At 39.7% G+C, this 24,282-nt stretch overlaps 1 protein-coding gene across 5 annotated transcripts in view; it reads left to right on the forward strand.

Moving 5' to 3' along the window:
* CORIN (corin, serine peptidase) overlaps positions 1 to 24,282 on the forward strand; it is a 332,111-nt gene that overhangs the window by 33,011 nt on the left and 274,818 nt on the right. For all 5 annotated transcript variants that reach the window (XM_053578127.1, XM_053578126.1, XM_053578129.1 and 2 more), the window contains exon 3: positions 15,354 to 15,554. In XM_053578127.1, coding sequence (XP_053434102.1) covers positions 15,354 to 15,554 — 201 coding nt within the window. The remainder of the gene's footprint in view (positions 1 to 15,353; positions 15,555 to 24,282) is intronic.

The following is a 24,282-nucleotide window of genomic DNA, read 5'->3' on the forward strand; positions in this document are numbered from 1 at the left end:
CCCACTGTTACGGTCTGCAGCTAGAGGCATCCAGAAGGCGAGGGGCAAGGGGCGTCTGGCTACGGTTATGTATGTGGGAGTCTGGGGATAGCTGAGCAGTTGAAAAATTGTGAAGAGGAAATATATTGACTAAAGGCTGAGAGCTGAGTTCTGGAGGATGCTGGTGCTTGGGGGCAGACCAAAAAAAAAGAAAAAAGGAGGAAGAATGAGCAGAGAAGAAGCCAAGGGACTGGAAATGGGGGCTTCACAGAGCCCAGGACACCCGCAGGTTTTCTGCCTGTGTTTTAATCGCCTCTTGCTCTGTGGTGTCCAGCTGTGGCGTCCAGCTGTGGCCTGCTCTCAGGCTCTTGGCGGTAAACAACCCTGAACCTCACCTCCGTCTCTCTTCTTGCAAGACTCAACTTCCCTGTAGACGTGGCCTCTCCACGTGCCTTTTGCTTATTGCCCTTTTGTGTTTTGTCCAGAGTTATCTCTGGGAACATCTGTCTGGTAGGAGTTTCTCAGACATACCACTGTGGTTTTTAAAAGCCTAGTCATCACGAGGCTATGTTCAGTGGCTCCAACACGGGAGAATATTTCCTCTCGCTCTCAGGGTCTCTTGCTGATATACGTGTATAGGCAAGTACTTTCAAGTCCCTTAATGCTAAGAGGCCTCTGAGCAGAGGGCCAAGAAGGGATGCTATTAAAAGTTTTGGCTCCATGCTGCAGCTCAGCAGCTAGGACACTAGCCACATACACTGGAGCTAGTGGGTTCGAATCCAGCCCGGGCCTGCCAAACGACAATGACAACTACAACCAAAAAATAGCCAGGTGTTGCGGTGGGTGCCTGTAGTCCCAGCTACTTGGGAGGCTGAGGCAGGAGGATCACTTAAGCCCAAGAGTTTGAGATTTTTGTGAGCTGTGATGCCACGACTCTACCCAGGGTGACAGCTTGAGACTTGACTCCCCCCCCCAAAAGTGTGGTTTAAGTGTTTTTATTGTAAAACTTACTATAGTTTTTCCTTTTCCTACAGCTTTATTGAGATAGAATTTAAAGTATACAATTCAGGGCTGGGTTGGTGGCTCACACCTGTAATCCCAGCACTCTTGGAGGCTGAGGCAGGACAATTGCTTGAACTCAGGAGTTTGAGACCAGCCTGAGTAAGAGCAAGACCTCATCTACTAAAAATAGAAAAATTAGGGTGGTGCCTGTGGCTCAAAGGAGTTGGGTGCTGGCCCCATATCAGTGGGTTCAAACCCGGCCCTAGTCAAAAACTGAAAAAAAAAAAAAGAAAGAAAAATTAGCTGAGTGTGGTGGAGGGTGCCTCAGAAGGCTGAGGCAAGAGAATTGCTTGAGCCTAGGAGTTTGAGGTTGCTGTGAGCTAGTCTGATGCCATGGCACGCTAGCCTGGGGCACTAGAGTAGAACTGTCTCATAACAAAAAAAGAGAGAAGAAAAGAAAACAAGCGAATATTTAAAAAATCAAGTGTAAAATTCAGTGGTTTTTAGTATATTCACAGATATGTGCAGTTTTAGGAGATTTGTCCCCTTTGCCTGCCCACCCCTCCCCATCTCCTTACCCCCACTCCTAAACAGCCACTAATTTATAATGTTTTCTGTCTCTACAGATTTCCTATTCTGAACTTTTCACATGAACGTATGTAGCATGTGTGACTGGCTTCTTTCACTTAGCATAATGTGTCTAAGATTCCTCCCTGTTGGAGAGGGCGTTCATTTCTTTTGATGGCTGAATAACATTGCACTGTTGGGATGTGCCACAGTGTTTGTTCATTCATCGGTCAATGGCCATTGGATTATTTCCATCTTTTGCCTATTATGCATAATCCTCCCTCTATGAATATTAATGTATGAGTTTTTGTGAGGAAATACATTTTAATTTCTCATGGCTATATACCAAGAATGGAGTTTTGTATCACTTATGTAAAGGGTTAGAGAGGTGACTAATTTGTAACCACTCCTAAATGCTCTTTTGTTTATATGTAGGCAAACTTTAGAAAGCAGGGTTTTCCCTACACAGCTTCAAAAACATTCTTTTTATAAATTCTGCACCAGACTACATAGCCATCTGGAAGTAATATCTGTCCAAATAAATAATCCTTATTTTATAAATGAGATGTTTATTGTAATGAGTAATACACCCATTTTATACCTTTGTTGAAAAACCCTCTAAGTTATGCTTACTTTGTAAAACTTTGTGTTTGGTGTGAGTTTATAACTCCATGCTCGTTCAAAGTTTTGTAATTATTTCTGTGTACATTAGGGTTCTGGGGGATGCTGAGATACTAATTGTCAATAAATAACAGGAGCTCCAGCTTCAAAAGGCAGAGATAATAATGAAAGGATGATTGATTACAAAAAGATAATAAAAGTTTTATGCTAACAAACACAGATGTGCTACGTCTCTAACTTTGTATTTTGGCTTCTCTCATGCCTAAAATCAAGATGCTAAAAAGATTTCCAAAGATAAGAGAGTTGGAATTTTCAAATAATTATTCTAGCAGAAGGCTAGAAAAGATAACAGTAGCAAATTGTTTCTAATTGCAACCCTTAACCTGAAGCTGAGCTACAAAGGTTTAGTTTTAACTTAGTTTTGTATTTCTTTTTTTTTTGTAGAGACAGAGTCTCACTTTATCGCCCTTGGTAGAGTGTCGTGGCATCACAGCTTACAGCAACCTCCAGCTCCTGGGCTTAGGTGATTCTCTTGCCTCAGCCTTCCCAGTAGCTGGGACTACAGGCGTCCACCACAATGCCCGGCTATTTTTTGTTGTTGTTGCAGTTTGGTCGGGGCCAGGTGTGGCTCAGTGAGTAGGGCGCTGACCCCATATACCGAGGGTGGCAGTTTTGTATTTCTTAACTTGGCAGATAGTCTCTTGTCCGTATGGTTCCAAAAATTTATTTTTTTTTTATTAAATCATAGCTGTGTAGATCAATATGATCATGGGGCACCATACACTTAGTTCATAGACCATTTGACACATTTTCATCACATTAGTTGACATAGCCCTCCTGGTGGTTCCGAAAATTTAAACCCTAAAATAAGGACCCAGGTTTTGAAAGAAGTTGAAAGAAAAACAAAAAAAATAAGAAAATTACATTACATATACATGTTTGTATCTGTAGTTGTAGTCTAATGTCGATGGGCCTTTTGACATTGTACCTTGGCACTGGAAGGTCTGGGTTTAAGGTTTTACTCTACCATTTATAGGACATGTGAGTTTAGGTAAGATACTTCACCTTCCCTGGGAGATAATTCTCTTTCAGGTCACAGAATTGTTATGGAAGTCAAATAAAATAATGTTCATGAAAGTGTTTTTGTAAATGAGAAAGTTCATTATGAAAGTAAAGAATTGGTTTTTATTTGTTTATAAATATCAGATAATTAATTTAATAAACAGTTTCAACATGTCAAACCACATTTAACTAAAATATTTGTCTCATTTAACTCCATCTATATGTCCATTTGTCATAGTAACCACATGCTCTATAACCCAGAACCCCCAAACCATTGTTGCAGTGTATTCTAATTGCCCATTAAGTGGCTAGGAAGAAATAAATTGACCATGTTGGATTTACAACATGATGGCAAGTTTCACCTGCCTTTTATGCTTATGCCAGAGACTTATCATTAAGCCTAGAGGAGTCAGCTTGTGTCCTGGAGTACTTTGACAGAGATTGAACTAAATTATATGTATACATAATACAGATTATGTATAATGAGATGTTATAATATGCTAATGTTTATTATTTCAATATTTAGGATAAAATTGTATTGTTATGTAGAGGGACATTTATAAGAAATAAAATTGTACCTATAATTTGACACTGTTCATTCATTTAACAAACATTTATTGAGTGCCTGTCTTGTGCAACAGGGGTGCACCAGGCACTGGGTGCAGGGTTGAATAAAGTCCTCAGGGATCAGAGTGGGGAAGAAGGCATTAAACCAACTATCACATAATTAATTGCAACAGTGGTCACTGCTATGTAGGCAGAGACAAGATGCTTAGAGAGCTTATGGCAGGGGTGGGAACTCAGGCTGAGGTGTGGGCAACTTCTCTGAGGGTTTAGCACTATGAATATGAAGTCCACAGTGCTGATGTTGATGTGAGGGAGGGACAGGGTCTGGTTACACCATTCATTCATTCATTCTTTTACTCATTCATTCAACCACTTTAATGAGGGCCGATTGACACATGAAATGTTGTATATATTTAATGTATTACAACTTTCTGAGTTTAGAGATAGTTATATACCTGTGAAACCACTGCCACAATTTATGCCTTAAACATATTTATCACTTCCAAAAGTTTCCTTCCATCTTCCTTATTTACTATTATTATTATATTTTCATAATCAGGATATTTAACGTACATTCCCTCTTAAACAAATTTTTTAAGTATGCAGTGAATCACTGTTAACTGGAGATACTATGCTATATAACTATAATCTGTAGGATTTACTCATTTTGCATTAGCAAAACTTTATACAATTTAATATCCTCCCCCCACTGACAATCACCATTCTACTCTCTGCTTCTACGAGTCTGACTATTTTAGATTTCTCATATCAGTTGGATCATGTAGTATTTGTCCTGTGTCAGGCTATTTCACTAAGCATAACGTCACCCAGCTTCATCCACGTTGTGAAAAATGGCCGGATTTCCTTCCTTGTTCAGACTGAGTAATCCTGCTCTGCGTGCGTGTGTGTGTGTGTATGTGCACACGCATCATACTGTCTCTATCCATTCATCACACAGGGGCATGCCAGCTGCTTCCCTGTCTTGCTTATTGTGAATAATGTTGCAGTGAACATGGGAATGCAGGTATCTCTTAAGATCCTAATTTCAGTTCCTTTGGTTATAGTACTAGGAATGGGATTTCTGGATCATATGGTTTTATTCTTAATTTTTTTTGGAACATCCATATTGTTTTCCATAATGGTTGCAGTAGCTTACCTTCCCAACAACAGTGTACAAGTATTTACTTTGCTCCATGTCCAATACTTGTTATCTTTTGCTTTTTGATAACCTAACAGGTATAAGGTTTTCTTTCATTGTGTTTTTTATTTGCAATTCCCTGATGATTAGTGATGTTGAGCACTGGCACCTATCCTGATCAGCTATTTGTATGACTTCTTTGGAGAAACTTCTATTAGCCCCTTTACGCATTAAAAAAATTCAAGTTGTTTGAGTTGTAGGAGTTCTTTTTATATTTTGGATATTAACTCTTTACAAATATATGGCTTGCAAATATTTTCTCCCATCTTGTAAGTTGCCCTTCCGTTTTGTTTTGTTTGCTGTGTAGAAACTTTTTAGTTTGATGTAATCCCACTTGTCTATTTTTTTTTTTGCCCAGGCTAAAGGGCCACAGGCATCATCATAGTTCACAGCAACCTCAAACTTCTGGACTCAGGTGATCCTCCTGCCTCAGCGTCCCAAGAAGCTGAGACTACAGGTGCCCTTCATAATGCCTGCCTATTTTTTTCTTTTTTTAGTAGACATGGGGTCTCACTGTTGCTCAGGCTCTTCTGGAACTACAGAGCTCAAGGGATCTGCCTTCCTTGGCCTCCCAGAGGGCTAGGATTATAGGCATGAGACCCCAGCCAGGAGCTTATATCCTTATAGAGAATGTCAGACAGCAAACAAAACAGAGCATGGCAAGAAGCCATGTTGTACATTGCTTCAACATCTGCAGTGCTCAAATGCCACCTAATTAATACAAAAATACAGCAGAATTCTGTAGTTGACCACCTCCTACATTGACTACCTCCGTAAGTTGACCTAATTTTCATAGACTGGAAATGCACCACATGTAGGTAACACTACAGCAGGCCTACATCCTCATGTTGACCACCTCTGCATGTTGATCAGTTTGTTATAGTCCCTTGGGTGGTCAACTTAACAGAGGTGTATTATAAACCTACAGTAATCACAGCAGTATAGCACTGGCATTAAAACAGACACGCAGATTAAAGAAATGGAATACAGAGTGCAGAAATAAACCCATGTGTATTCAGGGTCATCAAATCTTCAACAAAGGTGCTAAGAATATGCAAGGGGAAAAGGATAGTCTCTTCAACAAATGGTGTCAGGAAAACTAGACATCCACTTGCAAAAGAATGAAATTAGATGCTCAAATCACATCTTCATACAAAAATCTGGTCAAAATGGATTAAAACATAAGACCTGTAGCCATAAAATTTCTAGAAGAAAAAACACAGGGGATAAAAGCTTTTTGACAAGGGCCTTTACAACGATTTCTTGATTGGAACTCTTAACAGGTGCTTTGACAGCTGTGAGGACAAAGGGTTGAAGTTGGTAAGAGGGCAGTGAGTCCTACTAATGTCTGGGGCAAGGCTGAATTAATTTTTTCAAACTACTTAAGGTCACCAGTTATGATCCAAGAACTCTCTAGAACGCTTCTAACTTTTGTTTTCCTAGGATCTTGAAGACTTGGTTCTAAAGGATCTTCCCCTCATCCACTCATTCACATATAAAATAAAATTTCTTTATTTTAGCCATAAGCTTATGAGGAATGGCCCAAAACAATCTCTCTAGTTTTATTAATACTATAAAATGTCTATATGTGGCTTGTTGATTTTCTAAGAAAATAAAAAAGAAAGAAAATTTATAATAGTATATGGAATATAGAAAGGTAAGACTTTTCTTGAACTCAAGAGAAATATATCTCCTCAAAAGTGACTTTTCTCCTCAAAAACACTGGATGAACTGAAGATCATTGAGCTCAAATACAGTATTTCTCTTAGCAAATTCCTTAGCAGCTTTTATAAGAATTTGGAATTATAAGAATCTTAACTTCCTTACTTGTAATGCTGTATTTTGAATATCATTTTTAAAAAGCAAAAACCTCCCACATGCTGATTTCCTCACACCAAACATTTAAGATTCTCCTAGTATCTTTTGTGACCTGACTCCCTAGGATTTATTTTAATCTTCAAATTCTTTTCATAACTCTGGTTTTCTGGTACAGATTCATCTATGCAGGGTTCACAAACATGGGAGTATTTTTTTGTTTCAACTACTTAGGCTTGAGGTTCTGTATTATTATACATCTAAAGCGTTTTGGAATGGTCTGAAGCCTTGGACTCAAAGTAGGGTGTGTGGACAGTTGGTATCAGCATGACCTGGGAGTTCGTATGAAATGCGGTACCTAGAATCTCTGGTGTCACTCTACACTCACAGAATTTGCAGTCTAATAAGACTCCCATTGATTCCCACACTTTGTTCTGTCCCCTGTTCACTACAATCTGATCATCCCCTTTCTCTTCATACTAGTGTGTTTGCTCTTACCAAGGCCACCAGCGATTTTTAATGAAACATGTTGCATTGGAAACCAATGTGTGCTTGAACAGGACCTAAAAATGAAGAACCTGTGCTTGCTCTGTGTCTCTTTACATCAGTTCACAATGAGCATGTTCACTGCTAGTTGGTGCCACCAACACTCTCTCTGCTTGGGTATGGTACCCAGGGGCGACCTTGCTCAGTGCTGACTCCTCTCTCTGCTCAGGTGTGGTACCCAGGGGTGACCTTGCTCAGTGCTGACTCCTCTCTCTGCTCAGGTGTGGTACCCAGGGGCAACCTTGCTCAGTGCTGACTCCTCTCTCTGCTCAGGTGTGGTACCCAGGGGCGACCTTGCTCAGTGCTGACTCCTCTCTCTACTCAGGTGTGGTACCCAGGGGTGACCTTGCTCAGTGCTGACTCCTCTCTCTGCTCAGGTGTGGTACCCAGGGGCGACCTTGCTCAGTGCTGACTCCTCTCTCTGCTCAGGTGTGGTACCCAGGGGTGACCTTGCTCAGTGCTGACTCCTCTCTCTGCTCAGGCGTGGTACCCAGGGGCGACCTTGCTCAGTGCTGACTCCTCTCTCTGCTCAGGCGTGGTACCCAGGGGCGACCTTGCTCAGTGCTGACTCCTCTCTCTGCTCAGGCGTGGTACCCAGGGGCGACCTTGCTCAGTGCTGACTCCTCTCTCTGCTCAGGTGTGGTACCCAGGGGCGACCTTGCTCAGTGTCAACTCCTCTCTCTGCTCAGGTGTGGTACCCAGGGGCGACCTTGCTCAGTGCTGACTCCTCTCTCTGCTTCAGTGTGGTACCCAGGGGCGACATTGCTCAGTGCTGACTCCTTTCTCTGCTTAGGTGTGGTACCCAGGGGCGACCTTGCTCAGTGCTGACTCCTCTCTCTGCTTAGGTGTGGTACCCAGGGGCGACCTTGCTCAGTGCTGACTCCTCTCTCTGCTCAGGTGTGGTACCCAGGGGCGACCTTGCTCAGTGTCAACTCCTCTCTCTGCTCAGGTGTGGTACCCAGGGGCGACCTTGCTCAGTGTCAACTCCTCTCTCTGCTCAGGTGTGGTACCCAGGGGCGACCTTGCTCAGTGTCAACTCCTCTCTCTGCTCAGGTGTGGTACCCAGGGGCGACCTTGCTCAGTGCTGTCTCCTCTCTCTGCTTCAGTGTGGTACCCAGGGGCGACCTTGCTCAGTGCTGACTCCTCTCTCTGCTTAGGCGTGGTACCCAGGGGCGACATTGCTCAGTGCTGACTCCTCTCTCTGCTCAGGTGTGGTACCCAGGGGCGACCTTGCTCAGTGCTGACTCCTCTCTCTGCTTAGGTGTGGTACCCAGGGGCGACCTTGCTCAGTGTCAACTCCTCTCTCTGCTCCAGCGTGGTACCCAGGGGCGACATTGCTCAGTGTTGACTCCTTTCTTCTTCAAGTGCCCTTCACTGTCAACTCTGCCTTCATATTATTATTTACTATTATTATTATATTTTTTGTAGCAGAGTCTCATTCTGTTGCCCTAGGTAAAGTGCTGTAGTGTCATAGCTCACAGCAACCTCAAACTTTTGGGCTTAAGTGGTCCTCTTGCCTCAGCCTCCAGAGTAGCTGGGACTATAGGAGTCCACCATGACACCCAGCTAGTTTTTCTATTTTTAGTAAAGACAGGGTCTTGCTCTTATTCAGGCTATTCTTCAAGTCCTGAGCTCAAGCCATCTCTCACCTCAACCTCCCAGAGTGCTAGGATTATAGGTGTAAACCATAAACTCCCAGCCCATATTATCATTTTTGACTATCCTTCTATTTCTCTGGCTGCTCTCTCTGAGTTTCCCTTAGCTCACCTTTCTCTACCTGTCCATTAAATGATGGGTGTCTGGCCTAATCCATCCTCTTCCTTTACACCCATCCCCTTCATTCATCATTTGTATGTTCAAATATTTACTGATGCCTTTACTAATGCTTGGTGCTCTGCGGGGTGCTCAAGACAGGTGTGCATAGAACAATTCCAGTTGTGTATCTGTGCTGTGAGATAAGCAGTGTGTGCTCTGGGGGCATAGCAGAAGGGCAGTTTTGTACAGGAGTCTGGCAAGGTGTTCTGGAGGAGATCTTTAAATTTCTTATGATTTGGGCTTCTGTTCCTCTTGAATGTTTCACAAGCACTTTATACTCAATTTATGTATTTAACAACAAAAGTAAGCTTCAAGACATTTATTTTTCATTCCTTATTGCCCATTGTATCAGTCAGAATTGACTAGACTGCCTTGTAGCAACAACAACAAATCCCCAAATATTAGTGGTTTAAAATCAACAAAGGTTAATTATTTACTGATGGTATATGTCCTTAGTGAGATGGTGTGTGTGTGTGGACTGTGCTCATTCAAGCCCTTCAGGGACCAAACTGATGGGCCTGTCACCATCCTGAACCTTTGTGGGTATTGTACCAGAGCTCTAAGTACTCTTTTTTTTTTTCTTTTGAGACAGAGTCTCACTCTGATGCCTTGTGTAGAGTGCTTGATATCATAGCTCAGAGCAACCTCAAACTCCTGAACTCAAGTGATCCTCTTGCCTTAGCCTCCTAAGTAACTGGGACTACAGGCACCTACCACAGTGACCAGCTAGTTTTAGAGACAGGGTCTGGCTCTGACTCAGGCTGGTCTTGAACTCCTGAGCTCAAGCAATCCACCTGTTTCGGCCTCCCAGAGAGTTAGGATTACAGGTGTGTGCCACTGTGCCTGGCTCTGAGGACTCTGACATCAGCAATTAAACAGTTCTGCCCAGAAGCAACACTTTCCACTTTTGCTTATCATCTTGAACTTGATGCAAGGTCTTTCCCAAGAGACAGGGAATGTGGAACCCTCAGCATGTGTTCTGGTAGAAGAGAAGAAAATTGAGAATATTTGGTGAACAGCGATGATGACCAGACCCATCTCAGCTGTGACTACCCTCGTTTGCTCAGTGGCCCAAACCAGGTCCCTGGGAGGCATCTGTGATCCCTTCCCTGGAGTCCATTGATTCTGCCTCTGAAAGCTCTCTCCTAAATGCACCGTTTGTTCCCAGGGCTTTGCCTCACTTACTCTTTTCTCACTGGGACTATTACAATAGCCTTCTACTTTCAAACATCACCCTGTTGCCAGAGTGATGATTCTAAAAATGCTTCACCCTGTTTAAGACCCTTCAAAAGTTTTCCATAGCAAGATAAATTCCAAGTCTTTAATAAGACCTATCCTTTCCATCTGGCTTCCATTCCTGCTCCAGGCTTTTCTCTTACCAGCTTCCCATGTGCTAGCCATGTTTAATTACTCTGGGCTCTGCTTTTCTGTATCTTTCCCCCTTTGTTCCAGCTAAAAAATGTTTCACTCCCTGTACCGCACCCCACCCTCCTCCCTACAAATACTTTGCTCAAACCTAGAAAATCCCTAATCATTTTTTCCAATTCATATGAAGGATGTGCTCCTTGGAAAAGCTTTCCTGACTTTTTCCAATTGATTGATGGCCATTTTTCAATTTTTCACCACCAGATTGTCTTGCGCATATCATTTTCAAAGCTCTTGTGGCACGGTTTGTATTTTTTAGATTACATTCCTGTCTCCCTCAACTTATTTACAAACATCTTGATAGTAAGAACCTCTTACTAAATTTTGTGTTCTCAGGAGAGGGTGAATGTGAAGTTCCTGGCACATAGAAAATGTAAAGTAAATGCATCACACATGGCTGAAGACACAAAGATAAGGAATTCATTTTAAAAACCACATCATAGGAAGATAAATTCTGTGAGCTTATAATGGTTGATTTTTTTTTTTATTAACTAAATACTTTGTCTGTGATGAGAAGTGTTTGTGGGTGAATGAATGCGTGTCTCTGTGTAATGTTTCCACTTAATTCTTGGGCAAGCTAATTAACCCTTGTGAACTTTAGTTTCCTTCTTTCTAAAACTCTGTAAAGAGGGAGTAATTATATTACCTGCTTCTTAGGATTGCTGGAAGGTTAAATCAATTGATGCTATAGTGAGGGCATTTAGCAAGGTGGCTATATTAGTTTCTTATAGTTCTTATAACAAATTACTCAAATTACCCCAAACGTGGCAGCTTAAAAACAGCATGAACTAACTATCTTAGAGTTCTGCAGATCAGACATCCAGAATAAGTCTCATGGGGCTAAAATTAAGATATGCTCCCTGGATGCTCTTGGGGGCTTTTCCCTTATCTTTTCTAGCTTCTAGCAGGGGTGTCCTACCTGCAGCCCATGGGCTGCACACTGATTTTGTGAGGACATTTTTGCTTATATTTGGTGTCGGTATCATGGAAAGTAGGCACAGACTTTTTCTTTGCTAAGCAGCTTTTCTCGGTGTTTGTGTATTTACTGTATGGCCCACGGCAATCCCTACTCCCCCAATATATGGCAGAGAAAAAAAGGTGGGACACCTTTGTTTAGTGGCTTCCTGCATTCCTTGGACTGTGGCTCCATCCATATTTAAATCAATCAATGTCCCATTGAATATTCCTCACACTTGATGACTCTGACACACACACTCTCTTACCTCCCACTTTTGCTTATAAATATCTTTGTGATTACACTGTGCTCACCTAAATGATCCAACATCATCTCCCCATTTCAAGATCCTCACTTTACATGCACCCACACTATCCTTTTGCCATGTCAGACAGGTACAGTAACATAGTAGCATGTTCTGGGCACTAAGAGGTGGGCATTTCTGGGGGATCGTTGTTTGTTCTGCCTACCCCAGTGCCTGCCCAACATCTCCTTTATGAGGAATCAGAAAATTTTGGTTAGATTAGAATTACAGATTATTTCTTAAACATTGTTAAGTCATTTTTTGTTATAGAGCTGAAACACTTTGGAGCCATGCAACCTGGCAGCCTTACTAATAATTCAGTGTGACAGAGCCACAGTTCTCTTACTCCAAAAGTGGGTTAAATGATTAGCTTCTGAAAATTAGCCATTTTGTGACGCTAGCATTCACTCACAGTAAAAGGAAATTGGTATTTATCTGAAACTACCTGAGTAGCCCCAGAGAAGACAATTTTATTAACATTACCATAATAATGTTCTGATGACTGAGAGTGATGGAGAATTTACTATGCCAAGAGTCATTCTGAGTGTTATTGTCTGCGTTGACTAATTTGATCCTAATGGCCAGCTCCACGAGGCAGGACTTTTATTTTCCTTCTTTTATGGCAATTGAGAATTTGCCCAAAGTCTCAGGACTAAGAAGTGGTAGAGATGGGATTTAAATCCAGGTGGTCAGGCTGTGGAACCACAGCACTATAAAAAAAGAGATGTAGAAAAAGATGGGGCACGTTTGAAGAATAAATACTCCATGATGAGCTGATAGTTCTTAGCATATTGATAGCTCATCGTGGTGCAGGTTGAGTGTTTAGTCTTATTGAATTCTAATTCTTGCGCTTTTAAAAAAATGCAAAGTGGACAACCAAATGTGTTGGGACTTGGTCAGTTTCCAGAGATACTTGAAAACAAATTGTCCAATGAGCTCAGGCTTTTAAAGATACAGTTTTTAGGTTTTCCCTGTCTATGTTTCCTCTCTCTCTCTCCTCCCTTCAAAACCTCATAAGTACACGCTAAAAACATTAGCTTCCATAAATGTCATACATTATCTTTCTCTATATTCTGCCAAATTACATCGATCCATGGAGTTTAAGAGCAAGGAAACTACCATTTTAAAAAAAGAGTCGTTGTTCAAGTCAGTGTTTTCTTATTAAAAAGTCAATGTTTCAAAGGACTTCTTAGGGTAAAAGATGTTATAAAGGCTTTCACCATTTTAACAAATTTTTTTTTTTTTTTGTAGAGACAGAGTCTCACTTTATAGCCCTCGGTAGAGTGCCGTGGCATCACACAGCTCACAGCAACCTCCAACTCCTGGGCTTAAGCGATTCTCTGCCTCAGCCTCCGGAGTAGCTGGGACTACAGGCACCCGCCACAACGCCCGGCTACATTTTAACAAATTTTAACAACATTTTAAACAAATCACAGTTTGTTTAAAATGACAAGGAAAGATTATTAATAAGGCTAATCATTACAAACAGAATGTTAAGAACAAGCATTGAAATATTTTATATGATAAGGAACTCATTTTAAGAGAAGTACTCGGGTATAACATTGAGAAATTGTCCTTTGTTAAATTTATATTGACAAAGCTGGATGTGGATTCATGGACTCAGCAAGATAAATAAATCAAGTTAATGGGCTTTATATACTCATTACAGCCACAATAGCATAAATATTACCTTATGGAAAAAATCTCTTTGTGCCAAAATAAATAAAGAAGACAGCAACTGACAAATGGATGAAAGTAAAATTATATGTAATTGATTAGTAGATTTTTCTGTATGAATGAAATACATTTTATAGAGTAATCAAGCCTATTGAATATGTTTATTTTGATCCAGGACAAATTCTAAATCATACTGAAAATCAAAACCAATTAACCGAAGTCCTTCATTTCACCAAACTGCGTTTGATATTTGCTCATCATCACACAGTTTGGAGAATGTGTTACCTACATCACATGGTCATGATTTAACTTTTACCCACTAATGTTTTATTTAGAATCCTTTGGCTGATGAAACTGTTGACCTTAGTTAGCTAGAAACAGCTGCTTTTCTATTTTGATTTGTAAGTTAATGTTTTCCAAGTGTCAAACATATGGAAAGAAATTTTTTCCATAGACTGATATTAAACATTTTATTTATATTTCTTTTATTTTTAATGATCCATGGGACTATTTAGAAAAGTGAAAGTCAATTACAGCATTTACTGTAAGTGTTTTTAGAAAAGAAAAATCTCCCTTGGGTATTTTCTAAGGATGGATCAATATTATGTTCATTTATTTTTGAGGCATCCTTGACTAACAGTGCTCTGTTCTGGAAACATAGTCTGCTGTCTATTTTGACTGAATTAAAAATACACGATCTCTTTCAAGGTTTTCAAAAGTTTCTGCCTAAAGACAAGTTAGGTGCTTTTCAGTAACCTTAGGTTTGGCTCATTACTTTGTCAGTGAATGGATACCTTGAGAAAGTGACCGGTTGATAATCTTCGTACTTCCTGATTCATATATTAATAATTATGGTTTGTAGCTTCTCATTAAAGATGATGATAATTTAGTTTCTTCTTTTATTTGGTCCTATATTAAGAGTTTTACTTGTTTTTGGTTTCTATAAGTCTGGGTAAATATATGAGCCCCGTTACTTTATTTATGTTACACAGTTTACTGACCATCAGTGCAATATGTGGGGAAATGTACGTGTGAGTGCTGGGTCCCAGCTAGCACAGGATGATCAGCGAGAGACCGAGCAGCCGAGAGAGCAGGGAGGAAGCTCTGTCAGGTGCACCACATTTATTTGGTGGGTCCTGGGTGAGGTAGAATTGCCCTAAATTCCTTCGGCACCAGGAAATCTATATGGGAGACTCAGTTTTTAAACATCAAGCTCTGGAGAAAGCCGTGTTTCGTGGTGAGGCTGTGTGATTTGTGGTAGAAGAGAAATTCTGTGGTTGCCCCCAGGAGGGAGGTCATTGTGGCAGCCATTGTCTTTGTCTGTTTGCCTGGAGAAAGTACACATATTAGAGTGGCTCTGGAGTTTTCTCCCCCCCCCCTTTTTTAAATTTTGCTTTCAATTGTCTTAGTTTAAGTTCTTTTTTCTTTTATTTATTAATTATTATTATTTTTTTTTTTACTGAGACTGAGTCTCACTTTGTGGCCCTCAGTAGAGTGTCCTGGCATCACAGCTCACAGCAACCTCCAACTCTTGGGCTTAAGAGACTCTTGGGCAAGAGATTCTCTTGCCTCAGCCTCCCAAGTAGCTGGGACTACTACTAAAAAAAAAAAAAAACAATGCCCGGCTTTTTTTTTGGTAGAGACGGAGTCTCACTCTGGTTCAGGCTAGTCTCAAACCTCTGAGCTCAGGGCAATCCACCTGTCTCAGCCTCCCAGGGTGCTAGGATTATAGGCATGAGCCACCACGCCTGGCGTGGAGTTTTCTTAATACGTTTTTTTTTAAAAGTAAATAATTCTAGGAATGTATATTTGTCTTTCAGGAACATTAAAAAAGACTTATTTTAAATCAAATGGAAGTGAACCTTTGGTCACTGATGGTAAAGGCCAAACCTCGGATGTTATTCTCACAAACACAATCTATGACAAGAGCCCTGTGGTGTCTACTGCTCCTCCCAGCCAGCACATTTCAGCCTGGACGACGGGCGCTTCGCTCCCAGGGGACCAAAGCCACTGGAATATAAGTAAGTTTGCAGCTTCTGAATGCAAGTTGCCTTTAATGTCTGTGGAACTCACAGGTAGGTGTTTAATCTCTGGTCCCCAGGCAAATCACCACTCCGTTGTCTGGTAAGCATAGCTGAATGGCTTTTTCTTAAATCTGAATTGCGTATTCACCTGTCCAGAAAGGGACTGGGGAAGAAATGAAAATGTATGGATGCCACTCAACATTTCTAAGGTATGAAAATTTGTGCTGCTAGCCCCAGTATTGTGCCAGTGATTTTTAAGAGGCTGACTGATGAGTGTTTGTGCTTCTGTTTTGAAATTTCTTTCTTTCCTTTCTTGTTTTCTTTCCCCTCCCTTTCTCCCTTCTTTCCTTCTTTCTTTTCCTCCCTCCCTTCTACCCTCCCTCCCTTCCTCTGTTCCTTCTATCCTTCCTCCCTTCCTTTTTTGGGCTCTCCCTCCCTCCCTTCCTTCTATCCTTTCTTTCCTTCCTTTCTTCCTTCTTTCCTTTCTCCCTCCCTCCCTTCTTTCCTCCCTCCCTCCTTTCTGTCTTTCTTCCCTCCCTTTCTCCTTTCTTCTATCCTTCCTTCTTTCTTCCCTCCCTTCCTCCCTCCCTCCCTCTCTCCCTTGTTTCCTCCCTCCCTCCCTTTTTTCTCCCTCTATCCTTCCTTCCCTCCCTACCTTCCCTCCATCCTCCCAGCCTCACTTTGTTGTCAGGGCTAGCTCCCTGCACCTCAAATTCCTGGGCTCTAGTGATCCTTCTGCCTCAGCTGCTGTTAGAGTCCTGCTGCGCTAATTTTTCCTTTTTTGTTTTTGTAGAACACAGGGGTCTGGCAATTGCCAAGACTGGTCATGAACTCCTGGCACCAACTGATCCTTCTCTCTTGGCCTCCCAAAGTTCTGGGATTATAGGCATGAGCCAGTGTCCAGCCTTGTTTTGAAGTTTTAAGTTACTTATTTTGACATAGTTAAGAAGGAAGTAAAGGTGCTTATTTAGTTGTTGTCGGTGCCGCTGTAGCACCCTGTCACTGCCTGAATTAAAATAGCTGGGACACAGATTGAAGGCACAAGCCTGCAAGAGGTGGGCGCTGCATAGTTTCAGGGAGAGCCCCGAGTAACCTCTGCCGTGGCCTTTTACTGAAGCATTATACAACAGGTGGGGGGGGCCCCACATACTGAAGCTGCATGCTTAATGACCAACACCTGCTTTTTCTCCACGGGCTCGACTCCCACCCTGTTGCACTACAAATGTCAGAAGTACAACATCCGCTTGCTAATGAGTGACCAATCTTAACTCATTAATGTCTGCAGTTGCTTGAGGGCTTGTCTCCAGGCAGCAAAACATCTCCATGCCGGCTAGGAGATTGTCTCACTCCCAGCGCCTCCCTCAAGAACTGGTGGCTGCTCCTACAAGCCTGGTGCTCCATCTCCTAAGTTGTTTTTCCCTTGCCAAAGGACCAATTCTATAGCGGGATGGTAAGTGATTTAAGAGAAGATAGCCCCCCATGTTCTTGAGGTGTTCTTGTTTTTTCAAACTTCTTTTCAAACCACTTCTCCCTTTTTTATTGGCTGTGAAATTTATTTTACATGTTGGTGAATGATAAATAATCACACCTTGAGAAAAATGGCATGTATGAAGCTCTTTGGTGTGTGGACAAAGGGAGGGATTTGTTAGTTATTTCAGAAAAAGATCTGGAGAGAGAGGGGAAAAGAAGAAAGTGTGGACATGGGGCATGATGAGATGGTGAGATGTGGCAGGTGACATCTTCTGGAATGTGACTCTGTCCCTCCTTGCCCTGCAGATCTTTCATAAAGTTATTAAACTTCCAGAATGCAAGGTGGAGTTGATGTGTGCAGAAAATGCTATGGATCTTCAGCTCTGATCTGATCAGTGCTGATAAAATGTCATCAGAGCACAGTCATTGTCAAAACCTCCGCAGTTGTCTTGCCTCTTATTTTCTACCTCCTGAAACAAGGTTATGTGATTGAAAATTATACAGAGCTCATCTGTCCATAGTCATTTTCTTGTTTGTTCCTCTCTTTTTAATGAAAATCCACAAAGGGATATCACATCTTAGGTCTGAGACAGAGTATTTATTTTTATTTTGGGCTGGGAAGGGAAGGATTAAATTGACTTTCAGCTTTTCACAGTATTCATTTGCCCATGTTTGAGAAAAAGCAGGTTTATTCTATTTCTCCAGCCCAAAGCAGATGGGATTCCATTGTTTCAGAGAGCACCTATAGGTATTAACTGTGTTGTACACTTAGCGTTCACCAGTGACTCCCATGATTTTTTTGTTTATTATCTGACAGTAACATTGCAAACCAGAATTACGCCAAGCTAAATTTATTTTCCTCATGAGTTTAATTTTGAGGTTTTATAATTTGTTCATGTCTTAAGCACTTAATTGTTCCTAAGGACAGTGTTTTCTATCAGAAAACACTTCTATCAGAAGTACAGGAGTAATTTAAACTGAGACTCAGTCCAGTTAATGTGGTTGCAATTACAGCAATTGTTATTTTCTTCTATTAAGAGGATTTGTCTGTATATTGAAGTTTTCATTATTTGTTAAGATTCAAATAGAGTTGGCAAACATATGCCCCAAAGAGTAAAGAAACATATGGCCGTTGTTGCTGACCTTGGAAGTTTGGTAGATGTCTGTTTGACTCATTTTCTCTCCCTACGGCTAGAATGATGCTTGAGTACGTGGGCCTAATTTAACATGCAGAGGAAATCCAGGTGAAATTAGAATTGTTAAGTGGAGAAAGGCCAAAACCTTTGAATATGTGTCATTCCTTGCTATTAATGTACTTGACAGTTAGCATTGAGCTTTTCTGTCAGACCACATTGACTCTCCATATACTGTCTACATTATCTAAAATTATTTATTGCAAGGAATTTGATGGTTTTTATACATTTTTATACATTTCAGTAGCAATGCCTAAGCTCATAGAACTTGAAAAGTTTTCAAGCTATGTTGGAATATTTACTTTGTGATCCTTATAATAAACCAATGCGATACAAAAACCGGGTAATATCACACACCATTTTTCAAGGTATATGATAACTTCCCCAAATTGAGGTTTAGAGAAATTGAGTTGATGTATCCAGTATCATTTTCTAATAACTGGCAGATGTGAAATTGGGATTTAGATCTTAGGATTCTGAGATCGGTGTTCTTCCAAGTTTTTCATGCTTCATCATTTAATTTTCTTGCTTTCTTTGCTATAGTAGGCGCATTACTGAACAAATTTTAAGCTCCAGCAGAGCAGAAAGAGTATGTAGACTGTTTTATTTTTTATTGCCGTGTAGCCAGAATTCAATTGAAATATTAGTTGAATGAATAGATAATGCAGTCATTTTAGATTTCTAATATATGATTTATGACTTTTGTTAGTGATACTTGAGCACGCTTCTGCCACATGTTTATTTAACCAATTTTATTTAAAGTATTATTTAATGTGTTGTATCTGCATTAATACCTTGCAGAATTATAATTTTATCTTGTCCTTTTACCATTATTTTCCAATTAAGATGTTAGTTTAAATTTCTGGCATATGTAAAACTCATTGAAGTCCACTTTAGTCCTAAAATTCAGTGACCAGACATTTAGAGCTACCCAGACATCCAGGGTAGGAAACCACGGAACAACCTCCTGACACATGGTACCAAATAACAGTCTCCCCTGGAGACATTTCCTCCTGGGGGGCCCTTAAGTGATACTAACACATAGAATGTGACAGTTTGCAGAGTTTTTACCAGAATACCCCCACATTGCACTGTGGAGCTCAGATGGGCTTTGCAAATGTGAAATAGGCTTTATGTGACATCTGTTACTTTTGGAGTTTCATTAGTTGCATTTCAAAATGTAGTCGTCATGTGGAAAAGGAAAAGGCCCACAGTTAGCTTTCATGTTGTGTTTCAGCAAGGAAGTTATTTTTTAAGGTTAAAATCTCATCTGGATTTTAATTTTTACTCCTCCTCCTTACATATTTTATAAATGTTTAGACATTTATTGAGCTTTAAGGGGAGGGAAAGAATCATTGGTCAACCAAGACCTTTTGGGTCAAAGATAATACGATACATAAAAAAAATAAGAGCCTGGAAACTCTGTTCTGAATTGATGTGCTGAAAGCTGAAAGTGTTCTGCTCTCTTATCATATCTTTGATAACTAGATCTTAAATCTTCTATTTCAGGTGAAAATGCATTATCCCTCTTATTCACTTTTTAAAAACAACTGTTTTCTGAGATATTAGCCATAATATCCAAATTATGCCATAAAAGTTACCTTTTACTGTGTACAATTCAGGAGTTTTACAATAGTATGTTCACAGAATTATGCAACCATCATGATGATCTAATTTTACAATATTTTCATCACTGCAAAAAGAAATGTAATACCCTTTGTTCCCCTATTTATGCTTTTGCTCAGCTCCTGACCAAAACTAATCTGTTTTCTTTCTTTATGGATTTTCCTTTTCTGAACTTTTCATGTAAAAAGCATCACACAATATGTGATCCTTTACATGGGGCTTCTTCACTTTGAGTGATGGTCTCAGGATGTGTCCCTGTTATACACAGGATGCGTCCGTGTTATACACGGATGCGTCCCTGTTATACACAGTATGCGTCCATGTTATACACAGGACGTGTCCCTGTTATACACAGGATGCCTCCATGTTATACACAGGATGCCTCTACGTTATATACATGATGCCTTCTTGTTGTACACAGGATGCGTCCCTGTTATACACAGGATGCCTCCCAATTGTACATAGGATGCGTCCATGTTATATACAGGATGCCTCCATGTTATACACAGGATGTGTCCATGTTATACACAGGATGCCTCCATGTTATACACAGGATGCCTCTATGTTATATACACGATGCCTCCTTGTTATACACAGGATGCATCCCTGTTATACACAGGATGCCTCCCAATTGTACGCAGGATGCGTCCATGTTATACACAGGGTGTGTCCCTGTTATACACAGAATGCCTCCATGTTATACACAGGATGCCTTCCAACTGTACACAGGATGCATCCATGTTATACACAGGATACCTCCATGTTATACATAGGATGCCTCCTTGTTATACACAGGATGCCTCCATGTTATACACAGGATGAGTCCATGTTATACACAGGATGCACAGTAATTCGTTCCTATTTAGTGCTGAATAATATTTCATTGTATTAGTACATCACATTTTGTTTATCCAGTCATCCATTGATAGACAGTTGGGCTGCTTCTGTTTTTTAAGCTATTATGAATAATGCTTCTCTGAATATTCTTGTATGAGTTTTTGTGTGGACATGTTTGCAGGTCTCTTGAGTTTATACTCAGCAGTGGAATTGTGTGGTTTCTCTGTTTCCTTACTTATTTTGTCTAGTTGCTTTTTCCATTGTGAAGAGTGGGGTATTGAAATATCCAACTATTATTGTAGAACTGTCTATTTCTTTCTTCAATTCTGTAAATTTTGTTTCACATATTTTGATGGTCTGTCATTAAGTGGTGTGTAACTGTTAATAATTTTTGTATCTTCTTGCTGTAGTAAACATTTTATTGTTTACTTAATGTATGTCTTTTATCTCTTTTAACCTCATTTTGATTTAAAACATATCTGATATAGATGCTCCTCAACTTATGATGGGGTTACATCTTAATAAATTCATTATAAGTTGAAAATAATTGAAGTAAAAACTGCATTTAACATACACCTAACTTACAGAACATTATAGATTAGCTTGTCTTTAACATTCTTAGAATACTTACATTAACCTATAGTTGGGCAAAATCATCTAACAGAAAGCCTATTTTACAATTATTATTGAATATTTCATATAATTTATTGAATGCTGTACTGAAAGGGAAAAGCAAAATGGTTGTATGGGTACTTGAAATACCGATTCTATTAAATGTGTATTACCTTCACCATTATTTTACCATTGTAAAGTGGAAAAATTTTAAATAGAATCAGTGTAAGAGAGCCATCCTACACTCTTCCGGTTATTGTTTATGTTTGATATCTTATTCCATCATTTTACTTTCAATCTATTTGTGTCATCAGATCTAAAGTCAGTCTCTTGTAGACAGCATGTATTTGGATTATGTTTTTTTTTAAAGCCATCTTGTCAATCTCTATCTTTTGATTGGGAAGTTTTATTCATTTACGTTTAAAGTAGTTACTGACTTGGAGGGACTTTGTCATTTTGCTATTTGTTTTCTATGTACATTACAGCTTTTTTTTTTTTAATTTTTTTATTAAATCATAACTGTATACAATGATATGATTATGGGGCATCATACACTCACTTCATAAACCATTTGACACATTTTTATCACAGTGGTTAACATAGCCTTTCCGGCGTTATCTCAGTCATTACAGCTTTTTTTGCATCTCATTTACTGCATTACTGTTTTATTATATTTATTTTTTGTAGTGAAATGTTTAAGCTCCTTTCTCATTTCTTTCTGTATATGTTTTATAATTATTTTCTTTGTGATACCAAGGGGATTGCATTTAACATCCTAAAGTTATGGCAGTTCTAACTTGAATTTATATCGGCTTAACTTCAATAACATGAAAACTGCTCCTTCACCGAATCCATTTCACCCCCAGATGTTTCAAACATTCAGTAAAATCTAGAGTTCCAAAATAGTGACATCAGACACATTTTGCCAGTGCAATTATTGTTCAGGTGGGGAAATAGAGTACCGATGGTTCCTATTCTCCCATCTTCCGAGAATCCTCTCTAGCAAAAATTTAATTTTTATAATTTTTTTCTAGCATTCTCACTATTTTTATGGAGGAGCAGGTTTTTAGAGGACTTCGTCATTGTTAGAATGATTCCTACCCCTTAGTCATTTTTACCTCTTCATAGTTGATTTTTCTGTTTTTTTATAGTGCATGAATCTGATTATGATACCTGTATATCACATATATTTTATTTATTTTTTTCCAAGTATATATGGCAATTTATTATAATAGAATTGCTGTAAGTGGCATTTCAAGTCAGTGGATTAAAAGAATCAACATATGGTCTTGGTTAATATAGGGAACAATCATTTATATTTTTGGAAACAAAATGCAGTTAGCTTCCTACTTCATAAAAGTAAAAAATTCCAGAGGAATTGAGAGCTAAATTTTATTTTAAATAATTCACATATATAATTAGAATAAAATTGTTTTTTTGTTTGTTTTTCTTGTTTTATCACTATTTATTTTATTTGTTTCATGTTTTTTTTTTAATTAAATCATAGCTGTGTACATTGATATAATCATGGGGCATCATTCACTAGCTTCACAGACCATTTACCAAGTTTCACATATACCCTTGTAAGATGCACCACTGGTGTAATCCCACCAATCCCCTTCCCTCTACCCACCTCCTCCCACCCTCCCCTCCCTTTCCCCCTTCCCCCTATTCTTAGGTTGTAACTGGGTTATAGCTTTCATGTAAAAACCCTAAATTAGTTTCATAGTAGGGCTGAGTACATTGGGTACATTTTCTTCCATTCTTGAGATACTTTACTAAAAAGAATATGTTCCAGCTCCATCCATGTAAACATGAAAGAGGTAAAGTCTCCATCTTTCTTTAAGGTTGCATAATATTCCATGGTGTACATATACCACAATTTATTGATCCATTCGTGGATCAATGGGCACTTGGGCTTCTTCCATGACTTAGCAATTATGAATTGGGCTGCAATAAACATTCTGGTACAAATATCTTTGTTATGATGTGCTTTTTGGTCTTCTGGGTATATGCCCAGTAGAGGGATTACAGGATTGAATGGCAGATCTATTTTTAGATCTTTAAGTGTTCTCCATATCTCTTTCCAAAAGGAATGTATTAATTTGCATTCCCACCAGCAGTGCAAAAGTGTTCCCTTTTCTCCACATCCACGCCAACGTCTCTGGTCTTGGGATTTTGTGATATAGGCTAGTCTCACTGGAGTTAAATGGTATCTCAAAGTAGTTTTGATTTGCATTTCTCTGATGATTAAAGATGATGAGCATTTTTTCATATGTCTGAAGGCTGCGTGCCTGTCTTCTTCAGAGAAGTTTCTCTTCAAATCCCTTGCCCAGCCTGTGATGGGATCCCTTGTTCTATTCTTGCTAATGCGTTTGAGTTCTCTGAGGATTCTGGTTATTAAACCTTTGTTGGAGACATAACCTGTAAATATCTTCTCCCATTCTGAGGGCTGTCTGTTTGCTTTATTTACTGTGTTCTTGGCTGTGCAGAAGCTTTTTAGTTTGATCAAGTCCCAGTAGTGTATTTTTGAAGCTGCTTCAATTGCCTGGGAGGGTCTTCCTCATAAAATACTCACGCAGACCGATTTCTTCAAGGGTTTTCCCTGCACTCTCCTCTAGTATTTTTATAGTTTCATGTCTTTTTATTTATTTATTTATTTATTTTTATTTTTTTTATTTTTATTAAACCATAGCTGTGTACATTAGTATGATCATGGGGCACCATACCCTTGGTTCATAGATCACTTGACACATTTTCATCACATTAGTTAACATAGCTTTTGTAGCATTTTCTTAGTTATTTTGCTAAGATGTTTACATTCCACATTTACTAGGATTCACATATACCCTTGTTAGATGCACCGCAAGTGTAATCCCATTAATCCCCCTCCTTCCCCCTCCCTCCCCTCCCTTTCCCCTTTCTCCCTATTCTTAGGTTATAACTGGGTTATAGTTTTCATGTGAAGGTCCTACATTAGTTTCATA

The sequence above is a fragment of the Nycticebus coucang genome, chromosome 23 (genome assembly GCF_027406575.1).
Source record: "Nycticebus coucang isolate mNycCou1 chromosome 23, mNycCou1.pri, whole genome shotgun sequence".
Taxonomy (NCBI): domain Eukaryota; kingdom Metazoa; phylum Chordata; class Mammalia; order Primates; family Lorisidae; genus Nycticebus; species Nycticebus coucang.